Source organism: Seriola lalandi, unplaced genomic scaffold (genome assembly GCF_002814215.2).
Source record: "Seriola lalandi dorsalis isolate HSWRI2012SDOR001 ecotype SW California unplaced genomic scaffold, Sedor1 jcf7180002052130, whole genome shotgun sequence".
NCBI classification, from domain to species: domain Eukaryota; kingdom Metazoa; phylum Chordata; class Actinopteri; order Carangiformes; family Carangidae; genus Seriola; species Seriola lalandi.
In genome coordinates, this window is record NW_019522683.1 from 94,124 (window position 1) to 109,468 (window position 15,345).

The 15,345-nt window shown below is 39.4% G+C and overlaps 1 protein-coding gene across 2 annotated transcripts; it reads left to right on the forward strand.

Annotated features, from left to right (window-relative positions):
• Window positions 1-1,606: 1,606 nt before the first annotated feature.
• Window positions 1,607-13,643, forward strand: atcaya (ATCAY kinesin light chain interacting caytaxin a). 2 transcript variants are annotated; one of them, XM_023400085.1, is made up of 13 exons: window positions 1,607-2,270; window positions 3,826-3,925; window positions 6,031-6,089; window positions 6,203-6,451; window positions 6,897-7,070; window positions 7,252-7,354; window positions 7,646-7,777; window positions 7,949-8,035; window positions 8,368-8,466; window positions 8,717-8,752; window positions 8,937-9,008; window positions 9,129-9,181; window positions 11,161-13,643. In XM_023400085.1, the coding sequence occupies exons 2-12, from the start codon at window positions 3,849-3,851 to the stop codon at window positions 9,160-9,162; spliced, it is 1,122 nt and encodes a 373-aa protein (XP_023255853.1). In that variant the 5' UTR covers window positions 1,607-2,270; window positions 3,826-3,848; the 3' UTR covers window positions 9,163-9,181; window positions 11,161-13,643. The 2 variants fall into 2 exon arrangements, with proteins under 2 accessions (XP_023255853.1, XP_023255854.1); XM_023400086.2 differs by lacking the exons at window positions 1,607-2,270; window positions 3,826-3,925 and adding an exon at window positions 4,655-4,926.
• The last annotated feature ends 1,702 nt before the right edge of the window (window positions 13,644-15,345 follow it).

Consider the following 15,345-nt stretch of genomic DNA (forward strand, 5'->3'; position numbering starts at 1 on the left):
AGACATTGTCCTGTATGTTACTCATCACTGAGGAAGGTTTGCCTCAAATATCCAGTTGAAGAAAAGCTTTGAGACACTTGATGACAAACTAACTTAGAGTTGTTCTTCATCCCTGCGATCCAACAACACTCTGTTTGAGAAAGATAAGAAATGGCATTGATTTGAAATGCTCTTTCTGTGGACCTTACACAGCTTACACTTGTTTTGGAGCTGTATTCAGAATCAGCTTTATTGGCCAAGTATGTTTACGTATACAAGGAATTTGCATTTATTTAGGCGAAACCTTCATAACCCTAAAATTTATTTTTTCAAAATAATTTAAAATAATTAAAGTCATTAATTGAAAAAGCAGCAAATCTTTACATCTGAGAAACTAATTAATTCAATTAAGTCAATCAACAAATGATTTCAGCATTAATTTCAGATACTGTTGGGTAGTTTAATTTATGAGCATCATGTTTTATAAACTCTCCATATTTTTGTATGTAAATCTTAATTTGTAAGGTAACTATAGGTGTAATAAACTCTGCAGCAAAAATTGCATGAAAAGTATGTTTCCCTCTGAATTGTTGTAAAGTCTAAGTATAAAGTAGCTTGAAAAGAAAATACTCAAATGTAGTAGAAGTAGGTTACCTCAAGTTTGTAGCCAACTTAATTACAGTACTTTAGTAAATGTACTTAGTTACATTTCACAACTGCAGTGAATAGGTTATTATTATATTATTATTAACAAATACACACAATGTCAATGTGTAATTTCAGGTCTGTGACATGATTTAAAGATCACTAGATAGTCAGGAACAGTGAAAACTGAAAAGGAATGAAGAACAGAAAATAAAGAGGATTATCACTCACTTCATTAAAACTAAATATACAGCAACAAAAAACATTTTGTAAATGTCTAGGATTCTGTTTAAATCAAAATTAAGAAAATAATGCTAAAATTATCCTCACGTACCCTACCTAAAAAAAATAAGAAAAACAAAAATAAGTTTAAGCGAATCCGGAAGTAGGTGGAAGTGAGTCCTCTCGCTTCGCTTGCATATTCTCCTGCAGTATCTGCTAAATGTCAGTCACGCTTGCACCGACTATAGAGATGAAATCTAATGTAAACCAAACTACCAAGCAATGAGTCTGTTGGCAACATATTTTAATAGAACATCACTTTCAGCAGCGCTGTCACTGTTGCAATGAACTACCTGCAAATCGTCATCTTACAGATGGCTAATAAGGTAAAAATGACCTTGAGTTCTGAAAAGGCAGCACATCAGGAGCGGCACATAACTCCAGACAAAAATGAAGCTCAGATAAAAATATAAACCTACTGATAATTATTACTACCGGGACATATAGGATTACATCAGATGCACAAATAACCTAAATTAGAAAGAGACCTGTTATAGGAACATGCAGAATAAGTTAGCATCCTATGCAGGGAAACTGAAGGGGTGATATGATTGGTTGGGTACAAATGAAGCAAGGGGCTGAATAATTAATGTGTGTGGGGAGAGTTGGGGTAGAGTAGGTATGAAAGATACTGGGGTGAGGAGACAGAGAGGGAGGGGAGATGCCATGGATGGGGAGAGATGCTGTTGCCAGGGAACAGCATCCACATAGAGGACCAGTGAAAACCATAGCAGGGTTATCTAATGGAGTGAAGGGACACAGAGACTGGTGCTCATTTTTCTCCAAGTTGTTGTAGGGATCAATAAGCTGCTTCCATTGAGGGGTCCATTGAGGGACCATTGAGAGGGTTTGAACTGATTTTGAGGTGAGGGCAAAAAGATGCTCCAGCCACAAGCAGAGAAAAGGGGATGAGATAGAGAGTGAGATCGTGTTGCCAGAGCACATGTAGTCTCATTTAAGGAATTTTGTGTCTTGGTGGTGTGGCTGTAGGAGCTGAGAGGCAGGCTGTCGGCTCGCTCTTCACGGCCAGTCTTTCCCCAACAAAGGTGGCCAGAGGCGGAGGAGAGGAGGGGGGGAGCCCAGCACAGAGGTGCCCCCTGTCTTCAGACACCTGCTGCTGGCTAGTAGCAGACATCGAGGACACTGTACAACTGTGTCTGTGTGTGAGTGTGTGTGTGCATGTGAATTAGTCAAAGACAGAGAGAGTGAGGAGAGATTTCAGCCCGACCCATGCTTTTCTGTTGGTGAGGGGAGATCAGGACTTACTCCCTTTGAATCCTTGCATCCATCTGTGACTGAGGAGGAAGGGAGGAATCACAGGCACGGACCAGTGAGAGGTTTTGAGGGGATCTCGCACCGCTCATGTGAGTATAGCCATTGACTTAATGTCCTTGCATTTCTAATCTGCTTGCACTATTTACACCTTGCACTGACTAGACATTGGATGTCCACTTACACATGAAATCCATTTGTTCTTTTTTTCTCTATTGACTGTTCCATTTGCGATGACCTAGAAAGGCTGTGGGACCATTTTAATTTGGGGTGCTGCATATTTGGCTCCAATTCATTTAGTAGATTTTCATTCAAAATGAGTGGGTTGACAGGGGACAACACTTGTACAGGAGTCTTTAAATGACATGTAATGGGTTATAGATGCATATAAATACAATAAGTATAGTATAATATTAAATAAATATAGTCCATATTTGTCTTCAGGCAACGGTCAGTTTGTCCATAAAACAATTTTGTAGAAATCTTTAAATGGTTAATCGAAAAATTTCACATACAATTACTATTTCATGATTTTTCCAGCTGTCAAAATGTGCAAACGTGGTGTGAAGAAGAAACCTCATCATTTTTGAGAAATAACTGATAATGATTTAGTCTCTTTTCTTCATGCACCATTTTCTTTTTTTTCCACCACTTTCTCTTTTGGGATTGTTGTCACATTTGATAATAGATGACTCTGACCTGCTACAAACAAGAGTGTGTAGTTCCATAGTGGATTTGACCGCATGCTGCAATCTCATATGTTTGCTTTGTTCCTCGTGTGTAATATAGGATCTGTGGAAATGAATGATTTCCTCTGTGTGAGACATGGCTGCCCTCCAGTTTATACTCAGCCACGAATGTCGCTGCCAAAACCACCAGAACCGCTGCACTCCTAGCAATTATATCGTAGAAATCCACTGCATGCAGAACCAGAGAGACAACAGGATGTTAGCTCCAATTAAACAGTAACAGTGTTCCTCTCCGACCGTTCACAGCGAAAACAGACCAGTTCTGCTGTTATTGATGTGTTACTATTGTGTACTGAATTACAGGGGTGCATCCTAGTCACACTGTTCATTATGCAATCAGTCACTGTATTGCCCAAAGCATCACTATGTGAATTCTCCATTATTAGATCCGAAGTGAAGTTTTTCTTTTAATACTATTGTTGACTTAAAACCTGAGTGTGACTAGAGATCAGAAAGGCAGCAGTCACATCAGTGAGGTAGGATTAAGGAGCAGTGAGGGAGGATTAGACCTGAAAGTCGTCCTCCACACTGGCCTCTTGAATTCCACCAAGGAGCAAATTTGTACGTAATATTTGACTTTGAGGAGAGTGGAGCCCAGAAAATGGGCTCTGCCCGAGCCAGTCACATGCCTCTCACATGTGCTCCTGTGGGCAGGGGGATAAAACCCATGTGACCAACAGCGTTTGCAGCCCACAAATTGTAATGAAAGAGAGCAAATTATTTGGACAAAAATCCTCCAACAATGCTGACTGTTCCCTTTTCCATTTAAATCAACCACGTGTCCCTGCGGTGCAACCACTGAGCTCACTGTCAAGTCAGTACCCTCGAGTTACCTGACAGTTTTCATCTGTTGTTGTGAATGGTGTTCATTAATAAATATTTCTCTTCACACCTGCAGGCCCCTGCTCTCCTCTCCGAGGGATGGGCACGACAGAGGCAACTCTACGAATGGAGAACATGGAAGTGAAAGACGAGTGGCAGGATGAAGACTTTCCCAGGTGGGATCCTTTTATTTTCTATTGGTCATCATCTATTCTGTCCTACTGATGTCAAATATAGGCAATTTGTTGATGCTGAAAGTTGAGACTACTAAGTAAAAAAACTTGTGAATATGTGTTTGTATGAATTAACGGTACATATTAGTTTGTGGGTGAATATCTCATTATTTAGGATTAATTATGCATTTAATTAGTCATGAATCGCCAATTAACTTTATGAGCCAGATGCATAATATTATTTCCAGTTCAGTGATATTTATGTTACTGAATATTTTTGTAATATTGACACAGTGATACTTGACAGCCTTATCTTGTTTATGTTCTGCTTTCCAAGCATCAATGGATATGTGCAGATCGTAGCTGAAGGTTTTAATAACTGCAGAGTGCGACATTTGACAATGATCAATGATCTGCCACAGCAGTAGCAGAAACAGAGAGAAAGATAAATGAAGGAAAAAGAAAAGTGCACCATAGAAATTCATAAGGAATTAGAAAGCGTAGGAGAGGAATTTGATGTTCAGAGGTTTAAATGAGGAGCTTGTTGGGCAGGAACAGAGCACAAGAGAAGTGTGATGATAGTTAGTGCTGGGCTCCCTCCTCCCTCCTCCCTCCTCCTTCCTCCCTCCTCCTTCCTCCCTCCTCCTTCCTCCCTCCTCCCTCCTCCCTCCTCCCTCCTCTGTCAGATGGGGAGGCAGGAAGCCAGGGAGCAGGTGCAGCGTCTGTCTGTAAATGGTCTCAGGCTACGTCATGTGACGCAATAGCAGTCGAGCATCGCCAGGAAAATGGTGGCAGGTTTTGGTTAAAGACAAACAGAGGCGGAGGAACAGCCAGCAGCAAATGGATTATTAAGGTAGCCGCAGAGAGATGCTCTACTCCGGCCTGTCTCTTATCAGCTGAGAGGACAGGGAATGAGTAAGCAAACCAAATATAAAGGTGTGTGAGGTTTAAAAGCTCATTTGAATCGGCTTTGACAAAAGCAGCCCTTGTACTCTCTCCAGAAGGTAAGCATCATTGGTTCATCCTGATATTGATGTTTGTAGATGAAGGACAATGCGGCCATAAACAGGAACAAAAGAGATTATCTAGCTTTTGTTAGAATAAGAAAATCCACATCAGTCTGTTGTGTTTATAGAAATGGCTTCATTTCTGACAAAGGAAGCGGTGGACTATAAATCACTGCAGGGGTCCCCGGGGAATAGATTCAGACCGTTCGTCAGTGCCTGTTTCTCTGGGCTAAAGCCAGTGTTGTTGGCTCAGGATGGGGCACACACTGTCACACACTGTCCTCCTGCAGATGGGTGGATGAAGCAGTTGGCTTTCACAGGAATGCAGCTAAAACCGCCTCTGCTGAAAAACACTGCGCTGTAGCTCTCTGCATCTTTTTTTTCTTTTTTTTTTACCATTTAGCTGAACAGCTGTAACTCGGTGTCGTTGCTGAAAGGCACAAAACAACACATGCATGTGTAAGCACATCCGTCATAATGTGCGTAGTTTGCTTCCATACAAATAAACACACGTCAGCACACAAACACACACACATGAGTATATGCAGAGGAATATTTGGACTTCTAGTCTGTGTGGGGTGTCAACGGTAAATAACTTGCAGTGTGAAGAGAAACAGAGCTTCACAACTTTGTCTGTATGCAGTGACACACAGAGGAGTTCTTCCTCCCTCTCTTCCCCTCATTCTTTGTCTCCTATTCCTCCCCTTTCCCCCTCTCTGCTCTGCCTCACACCCTGCCCGGCAGCCATGTAATCTTCATCTCTCCCCAGAGAGACGTTAATTACCATCTCTATCCTCTTTTGCTTGCCGCTCTTTTTAGTGTTTAGCCAGATCAGTGACAACTCCCATGCCCTGACTGGCCCATTGAGCACCATCCTAATCACTAGGTTGCATTTTACAGTGTTGTGAGGCCGAAGTTAGAGACCAATGCAATGTGAAGAACAGAGATCAGAAAAATATATATATTAGCCAAAACCTATGGTTACTTTTATTTTAGGTCCCAGTAAGTGGGCAAAATCATGATTGTTTGAACCCCTGACGATTAAAATAAATAATATTGTACTAAACAAACTCAGTACTGGTTATCTGTATTTCCCTCCAGACCACTACCAGAGTACGGAGACATGGATTCCTCCTGTGGTCTCACAGACGACAGAGCGTGTAAGTAACACTGACCACTGGATGATCACTGATTGGAAACCCTGCTTCATGATTTAAGTTACAGCCTCTCCTCTCCTCTCCTCTCCTCTCCTCTCCTGGTCTTGCTGCTGTAGCTCCCCCTAACTCCCTGAATGTGAGCCCACCCGGAGGAGGCGGCGGTGTGTCCTCATCCCACCGTAAACGCCGTACGTTGCTTGCCCCGGAGATGAACCTCTCCCTGGATCAGAGCGAGGGCTCTCTGCTGTCAGACGACTTCCTGGACACGCCAGATGACCTGGACATTAATGTTGATGACATCGATACTCCAGACGAGACAGACTCACTGGAGTTCATCACCAATGGCAATGAATTGGAGTGGGAAGGTCAGGGGTTAAAAATACATATGCTGGTTTATTTGCTGTTTTAACCCCTTTCATTACATATTATAATAACATATTATTTCCAAAACTATCTCTAAGATTATGTTTTGAGTTTAATCTGAATTTTAAAATGAACTTCTAATGCTGAACTACAGGGACTGTAATATACTGTATATGACTCTTCAGTGCTTGTAGATGAAGCTTGTAGAATCAGTAGCATATAATATCCTTATGCTAATTCCTATCCTAATTATGTCCTGAAAAACACTTTTATTTCCAGTTCTAATGTGTTTTATCGGTTTCATTTTTTTTCACTTTCTTAAAAACTAATTTTATTGTTGACATTTTATATTCCATACTTTTTTATGTTATGATCTAATCTGAATTTAACCGATCAAAACCTCTTTGAAAAGGAATTTACACTCAATCTGGGTTTGTATCTGTTCAGATGACACACCGGTGGCCTCAGCCAAAGCAGGTCCTGGCGGCGGGTCAGGAGACGTGGGTGAGGAGGGGAACGCCAACAACGGACGCCTCTGGAGAACAGTGATCATCGGAGAACAGGAGCATCGTATTGACATGCAGGTCATCAGGCCTTACCTGCGGGTCATCACACACGGAGGTCAGTGAAAGGGCAGAAATCAATCTGATGGTTTCTAGTAATACGCAAACATTGTGTTTTATGGACTAAAACATGCAACTTTTTACTTTTAAGATGTGTTATTGAGTTTACATGTAGAAGACGTTTGTCACTGTTGTTGCTGAAACAGTATTCATGATTTACTGAAACTCTCTCTCATCAGGTTATTATGGAGAAGGTCTCAATGCCATCATTGTGTTCTCTGCCTGTTACCTGCCTGACAGCAGCTGTCCAGACTATCACTACATCATGGAAAACCTCTTCCTGTGAGTTTGACATGGCTGCCTTTTATTTATATAAGTAAAGTGTTCGATGTCGTGCATGAATGGATTCCTGAACGGCTTGGTGCATAGAGGCTCCCAGATCAGAAAATACTGACTTAGGATCATCTTGTTGGAAATACACAGGGCTTGGATTCATACCGGCATGTCCCACTCTTGTGTTTTTTTATAGTTTTTTTGTTCCCAGTCCTTTTACATGTCTTAAAGTCCTTTCACGATGCTGTACCCTTACGTACAACTGTTTTGAAGTCAGTGTTTCCCTCGTCTCTTCTCCAGGTATGTGGTGAGCAGTCTGGAGATGCTTGTGGCTGAAGATTACCTGATCATCTACATGAACGGAGCCACTCCTCGGAGTAAGATGCCCGGGATCAGCTGGCTCAAGAAATGTTACCAGATGATTGACAGAAGGTGAGAAAAAGAAAAACTGCAGAAAAAAAATTGCTCCATCATATTGATTTGTGTCATGTGTATAAAACATTTCGTAATACTTATAACTACATTGTATGCTCATCTTAAACTTGTAAACACTGACCCCTCTCCGCTGACTGAATGGACTTGTTATTTGCGTTGTGACGGCAGATTAAGGAAGAACCTGAAGTCTCTGGTCATCGCTCATCCCACGTGGTTCATACGCACTGTCCTCGCCATATCTAGGCCCTTTATCAGGTGATGCACACAGAAACAACAACTGAATGGTTATACTTCAGAGTGGGCAATCCACAAAACCTGGTACACAAGTTAAAGTGCTTTTTGTGGTACTAATCACAGTAAACTGATGAAGGCTGGACCGGGCTCTTAGATATAAATATCCCTGTCATACAGAATTAAGTCACTTAAATTTTGGCAGTGACACAGAGTGCCTAGAACATTGTTGAAATATTATTCCATGTTTGTAAAGACGTTTCATGTGTCGGTCCGTTTGTGCTCATCTGTTCATGACTTCAATAATGTAACCACTGTAACTGTTGTTGTCTTGTTGTTGTCTCGTCATCATACAGTGTGAAGTTCATGAATAAGATCCAGTATGTCCACAGCCTGGATGAACTGGCAGAGATCGTCCCCATGGAGCATGTCCATGTGCCGGAGTGTGTGGTGCAGTAAGTGTCTTTGACCACTAGATGGAGAAAATGAGCTGCAGGAGTGAATCTCAGCCTCCAGGCGGCAGATGCTCCTGCTGTATGTCTTACCGGAAAATGATTATTCATGTTAATCTAATTGAGAACAAGTCTACTGTGATCTTATTTGAATAAATGTAAAATAAGATTACTATTCTAATTTAATGAAAATGGCTTAGGTGTCAGGATTTACTGTGTGAATTGGGAACATTACACTCTTACTCATTTTCAGATTTGACGAGGAGAGGATTAAAGCCCGGCGGGAAAGGTAAAATATATCTTTCATTTATCACTTGCACATACATATTACCTATGAAGAATTGCACTCAAAGTGAACTATGGTTTAGGCACTTAATCTAAACCAGTTGGCAAACCAAATGGGCATCAGCCCAACTGCCTACAATAACTCTCTCTTTCTCCCTCTTCGTGTTCATGTGCATGTGTGTGTGTAGGATGGAGCAGGAGCAGAGACAGCAGGAGCAGCATCAGTCAGTCCCACAGGAGCCAATTAAAAAGTCTGAGAGGTATTGGTCGTCTGTCATGAATTCACATTAGACAAGTTACTAGTTGGGGACATTCATCAGTTTCTGGCACAATGTTATCATTTCATCTTTTTATAAAGCTGTTTTTTTTCTTATTTCCAGGCCAAAGTCAGTGATTGTAGATCAAGGGTTATGAGAAGGACCATGATTTGCAGGTGAGGACAATATACTCCACTTCTGTATTTCTTATATTAGCCACAAGGTGGCTCTGTGCTCTGAAATGGATCCACCAGGTTACATTACCACCTTAATAGTGAGTAATTACATTTTCTAGTATATTGTTTTTCATATGTATTTCAGTACAGATCAGAATCACATATTTCAGTGCATGTGTTTGCTGTTTACTTGCAAGTTCTTTGTTACACTAGATCGTATAACATACATTTAGTAAGAATTCAGGTTTATCCATTTTGAGTAAAATTGTGCATGTAGCGGCACATGCATGGAAAACACACCTTGTCAATAAATAACATGTTGAAGTTGAGCAGAAATGAATATGAGTAACTGAATATTGACAATGTGTGAATATGTAGTGTGATATTATAATCTTTTGCACAATAACAGGATAATTAGGTGCATCTGTTGTTCATTAGACAAATGGGACTCATTACATTTGCATTCGCACAATGACCTGTGGAGAAAAAACTATGCCTGCTCCTTTAGATGCTCATCTGATCTGGAGCGTTGTTGGGGAGAGGTGCAGACAGAGTGAATGTGGAGGTGAAGGATTTGTAGTTGTTTGTGCAGGGTGTGAGTTGGGGCAGATAGGGGGTGTAACTCTATTTGTTAACCTGTTAACCATTCATATTCAGATTTGCATTGACCAACTGATATTCCTCCATTGTCAGGGAAGGTTATCTGACTACCTGTAGTTGGTAATGTTTAGCAAACCTTTTCACACTGATGCTCAGCCATTACATGAAGTGGCTTTTTAGCTTTTAGAGTGGCTTCTTTTGAATGCCCTTTTCTTCTCTTCAGTGTGCTCCCTCTGCCTGATTATACATTACACAGCAATGAGCAAAGGTTTCTTAGAACATCTTTCACATTGTGTAGCAGGATTACATTTATATATTTATATTTATTAGCTTGCAGCAACTTTTCACTTAAGCCAGAGTATATCCTTTATGGGAATTACACTGAGTGAAATATTTAAACTTAGACTGGTGTTGTGCATCATTTCATACACATTTCCCCAAAATTCAGCCTGACGTTATTGCAGTGCAATATCTTTTGAATCTTTGGGATCCCTGCAAGAATTCAAAATGTTCTGTTGTTTTAAAGAGTTTTTTTTTTGCTGCACAGTATGAGCTTGTAGTCGAGTTAACGCACAGCAAACGTCCTGGAGGGAGATGTCCTTACAAAGGCTGATGAAACAAAGGCTGCATGATATGAATAACATTTTCATAGACTGCAGCAAACAGTAAACATAAATAAGTCGTTTCCACAGCACTCTACTGAGTGTTAATGAGCTACTTACAGTAAGAGCTGGTTGATACCAGCTGGCTGAAGGATATACTGAGTCCGTCTAGCTGTCTGTCTTGGTCAACGGTCATAGAACTGAGACACCGATGATAAAATGAAAAAATAAAATAAAAAAAATACATAAAACTGATATTATATTGATTTAAAACAATAAGCAGTGTACAGGAGTCATTCTTGGCCTTGCAGTATGAAAAGAAGTTAAAACTCTATAGGCTAAATGGTGCCTTCACATAACTTCAGAGTTCGTCTGAGAAGATCCTTTTAGATCAGGATCAACAAATTGAACAGATAGGGAAAGTCAGGAAGGTCTTCATTTCATTAAATTCAGAATTTGATTGCAACATGTGATTGATTTGTGATTTAAAAATGCTGAATTTTAAATTTACAAACAAAATTATTTTCCGTAACACTGTATTCAAAATGATATTGTTACTAAAGACAGTTTCCTCATTCTCTTCAAAAAAAGGATCAGGCGTAGACAAAGTTGCATGAACATATTTCTTGGAATTATTAGTTTGAATTTGATTTTGATACTTGTTTTTAATGGTTAAATTTAACTTTAGCCTTAAGGGTAACATGTTTTTTTTTTTTTTTTATTTATTGTCCTGTTTTGTTATCATCATCCACAAACATTTTCCCTCTCTTCATGCAGGGTGTGACAGAAGTGTGGAGCATGAAGCCTTTGATTTATACCCATAAGAAGCAGAAGTCTATATATGCTTCCTTGTTTTATCGACATCCAGCTGAAGATTTGTGCCATCACTTTCCAATCAAAATGGTGAATGCTCCATCTCTATTCCCTCTGTCTGGAACCCCCTTGTTCTTTCTCCCAGAGAGGTTTATATACCCAGCTTCTAAATGTATGAGGGAAGAAGCTGCTCTTTCGAGCTTAGTTTGCAAGAACTTGTTTCTTAATGGAAACTGTTGCTGAGTACATCAATTCATTACCCTGCTGTGTGGCATGACCTCGTGAGTAAAACAGTGAAACACTAGTTGTTTCTCTCATGTCTTAATATCAGTTGACAGGTTACAGGCTTGTCTCTCGGTTTCTACAATTCTGAAGTTTGTTAGTAACAGAGTATGTTAACTGGATTGTCAGCCTAAATTCCAGGGTGTTTTTATGAGTTACTTGGAGATACAACATTTTAGCCTGACAAGAGGGAGGTGTGCACATATTGTAACTTGACAGGACCAGAGATGTTAAACAGCAATGTCACTGATGTAACAAATGTCGAGCTTGGGTCTGTGTGAGCTCACCAGACCGCAGCGGTCACACACATTTATATTCATCCTGGTCTGTGTCAATATAATGTGTATATAACAACGACAGTATTCCAGTCGATCCAGATGCCTTCATCTTTATTTTTTGCCTCATAACTGCTGTATCATAAGGTCTTTCCAAACTCTCTCATATGCTGTACTGACATTTTGAAAATGTTAAAATGTACTAACATTCACTGACATAGGGATCATTTGATACTGTTTTTTCTGATCCCGTCTGCTCTGTGATAGTTTCCTCTGTGCCCTGCCATCTGTACTGTACCTTGTGTTATGATGTACCTCAGTCTTCTTGTGTGTAAAAAGGGGAGACATGATTTCCATTTGCTGAAAAACCTGTGTGTGAATATCTAGAAGAATCATATGTGTTGTAAATTATTTGTAGATGGAGAAGTGATATCTGTCTATTTTGTAGCATATGATTGTGGTCACATAAACAGATTTCATACATTACACGGACATGCATTGTATGTGATTTAGTTAGATTTTAGTATCACTATTAGTACCGCTATCTATTCTTAATAAGAAAAATACTAACCCTCAAAATACAAAACATAAAGAATAATGAATGTAATCTGTATGAAAGTGACTATAATCTGGACAAAATACACAAATATTGCACATATGGTTCTTTTACACAGTTTCTAAAATGTACATTTTAAACATAAAGTGTTGAGATCATTTATGATAAACTACATACTGGCAGTGATCAGGATTTCAGTGATTTTCCGGGCACTTGTGTTCCAAGTGTGCATTAGACAACACTAAGTTTAAGATGTACATTTTACTTTAATTCGCACAGATCATTTTCTTTACCACTGACTGTATCAGATATTAAGTGGCCTCTAAAAGGAAGGTCACGGCTAAGAAAGGTTGATGTTAATACCGATGGATGACCTTAATGTAGCTTGGGGTGGGGTCTTATTTGATTTATGATTTATATTGTTTGTTTGCATGCATAATGCAGTATGGATTGGACATTTTCTGGAGATTCCTTGATTTTTATCTCGTCTTCCATTTGTTCGCTAGTCAGTCAACTTATTGTAGCAGGAGAGCAGAGGAGTAAGAAATTTTATTTTTGTAAAGAACTACATACTTGTATTGCCTGTTGATATTGTTGTGCACTGCTGGATTTGGTTGTCGCATAACCTTTGAAGCATAGACTGTGATAGATTGGGAGGTGATGAGTCCTCTTCAATGTATTTGTGTTGTTGTAAAGGAGCATGACTGAATCATGCAGTTGTATTGTATGTTAGTGCGGCACACGCTTCTTTGGTAAAGAAAATAGGACTCATGAAATGTCTGTTTCTAAAGTGCCATTTCAGTTCTGATTTTCCTCTTGTTCTGTTGCCTTTTTAGTGCGTGGATGTTTGAGAAAAGGTTGGCCTTGTAGGGTGTCATGACACCAAATCTGAGCAGTTACATCAACTATTTATCATCCACGATGGAGCTGTCCTAGCACAGTAACCACAGTTTGTCATTCTTTGAGGGAAGGTTTCTCTGTTTGTAGTTTGTTGGGTGAACTGAGTGCCTATTTATGAACCAAATGTTCAAAGGAAAACCAGAATAAGTAAAGGAATGTAAAGTATAGCCTTTCCATTTATAGATTTGCTATATCGAATTACACCCAATATCAAAAGCAAGGTTTGCATATAAATGGATGATGGGAACTTTACAAAAATCTAAATGTTCATTTTGACTATAAAAGCACAATAAACATACAATTTATTTGCCTTCCATTTATCTGCTGTAAAATGTTTGCTCAGATTTAAATGGGAAAGATGATCTATCATCTTTCTAGATTGCCATGATTGTTTTTGCCTTGTAAATATAACAGAATAAATTGTTCCTCCCAAATTCTGCTACGTTGTTTGCCTTTATACTTTCTGTTTACTCAAACAGAGAGATAATCTGTAGTCTTTAGATGCATAAGTTGGCCTGGAGAAACCATACTTCCTAAACTACTAACTTACTAAATCTACCAGTAAAAGCCAAATACACATTTTGCTCTGCAGGATGTAGAAATATTGTAGATATGGTTAAAAAATGATAAAGAAAAAAACAGGTTTAAAAGAACATAAGAATCCCAGTGCACACCAGAATTTCGAATAATTTCACATTAACATCATAACACCACATGTTCCAGATAATGTTGTTAAGTCTGTCTGAAAATAATATTTTTTGATAAACTGAGAGCCTCATATTCAGTTTTTACCTGGGTGTGTGAGCAGGCAGCTGTTCGTCATAGTAACTCAAAAGGTGTTAGCTTGTAAGGATACATAAGCATATGATGAAGACTGCGTGTGCATGTATAGCCTACATCTACATTACGGTGTATAATAAAATAGAGCAGTGCTCTCATAGGTCTGAACAGACACAGCAGACATTCTGACTTTCTGACACAGGTGTGACTAATAACAATAATTGCTGCACTGTATTACAATAATTTGGGGAGCAAAGATGTCGTTAACTTTCATTAGTTCCACCTGTGTAACATGAATGCCTGTTATTCTTAAAGCAAAAAGGGATGGACAGGTTTTTACAGGGAGGAGAAAAAAAAGCTGGAAATGCTCATCAAGCAAATGTGACTGTCATCAAAACATGATGATGACTATTGGTCTTGAGTTTACTGTCAACATGGCAGCAGCTTTTGTTATTCTTTTTCCATAAAATCTATTTTTAAGTAATTTAGAATTGACCAGAACATGTTAAGCAACCTCCTGAACTCATTTTGCTAGAGTGACTTCTTAAGTTTGAATGTCAAGCAGAAAAGCCACATCTCTAGCAGAAAGAAGACATGTATATACTCAAGGACAGGTTAAATTTGGTGCTGCCTTTTCTGAGAGAAGTTACCGTATCAGGAGGGCTGAGTACGACTCTGAAATACTTCTCTCTTGTGCTATGACATCATCAGTGTAAGATCGTCACAATCCCCCCCCCACACACACACACCCTTCTCCCTTACACACTAATACTGACAGAAAAGGGAGACCCTGACTGTTGACCCCTGACCCCTGAAGGCTGTGACAGGATTCACATTGCACATGTGCCCAGACTCACAAATAGAAACATCCATGTTGCACTGACCAGGAAAGACAGCAAGGCTCTGGAAAGGAGGTAGCATTTTAAGAAGACACTGTACAGGTGAGTTATATCGACACACTAAAAGTATATTCCACAGTATATGACCCATAATGAATGCATTGTACATTACTGTCCCAGCTAGAACATTTGTGGCAGAAAAAAAACACTGAGCGTTCTGTATATCATTCTGGTTCACATGTGATGACATCTGTCCCCATTAGACTGATCTCTTCAAAGTCAGGCCCAAGTTTGCTGACTCACAGAGGGGCTCACACTGCCCTCACACTTCTGATACAGTTTACCCAACACATATAAGCTCAACTACAAAGTGACTATATTCACATAAAGTGTGTGCTTATCAGTAAGAAGCTATAAAGTATAGTATTGACTTTAAGATGTTTAGGGATGACTTAAAAATGTGGACATATATATCTATATCTAGATATATTTATGTATCTATATTTATATATAGTTA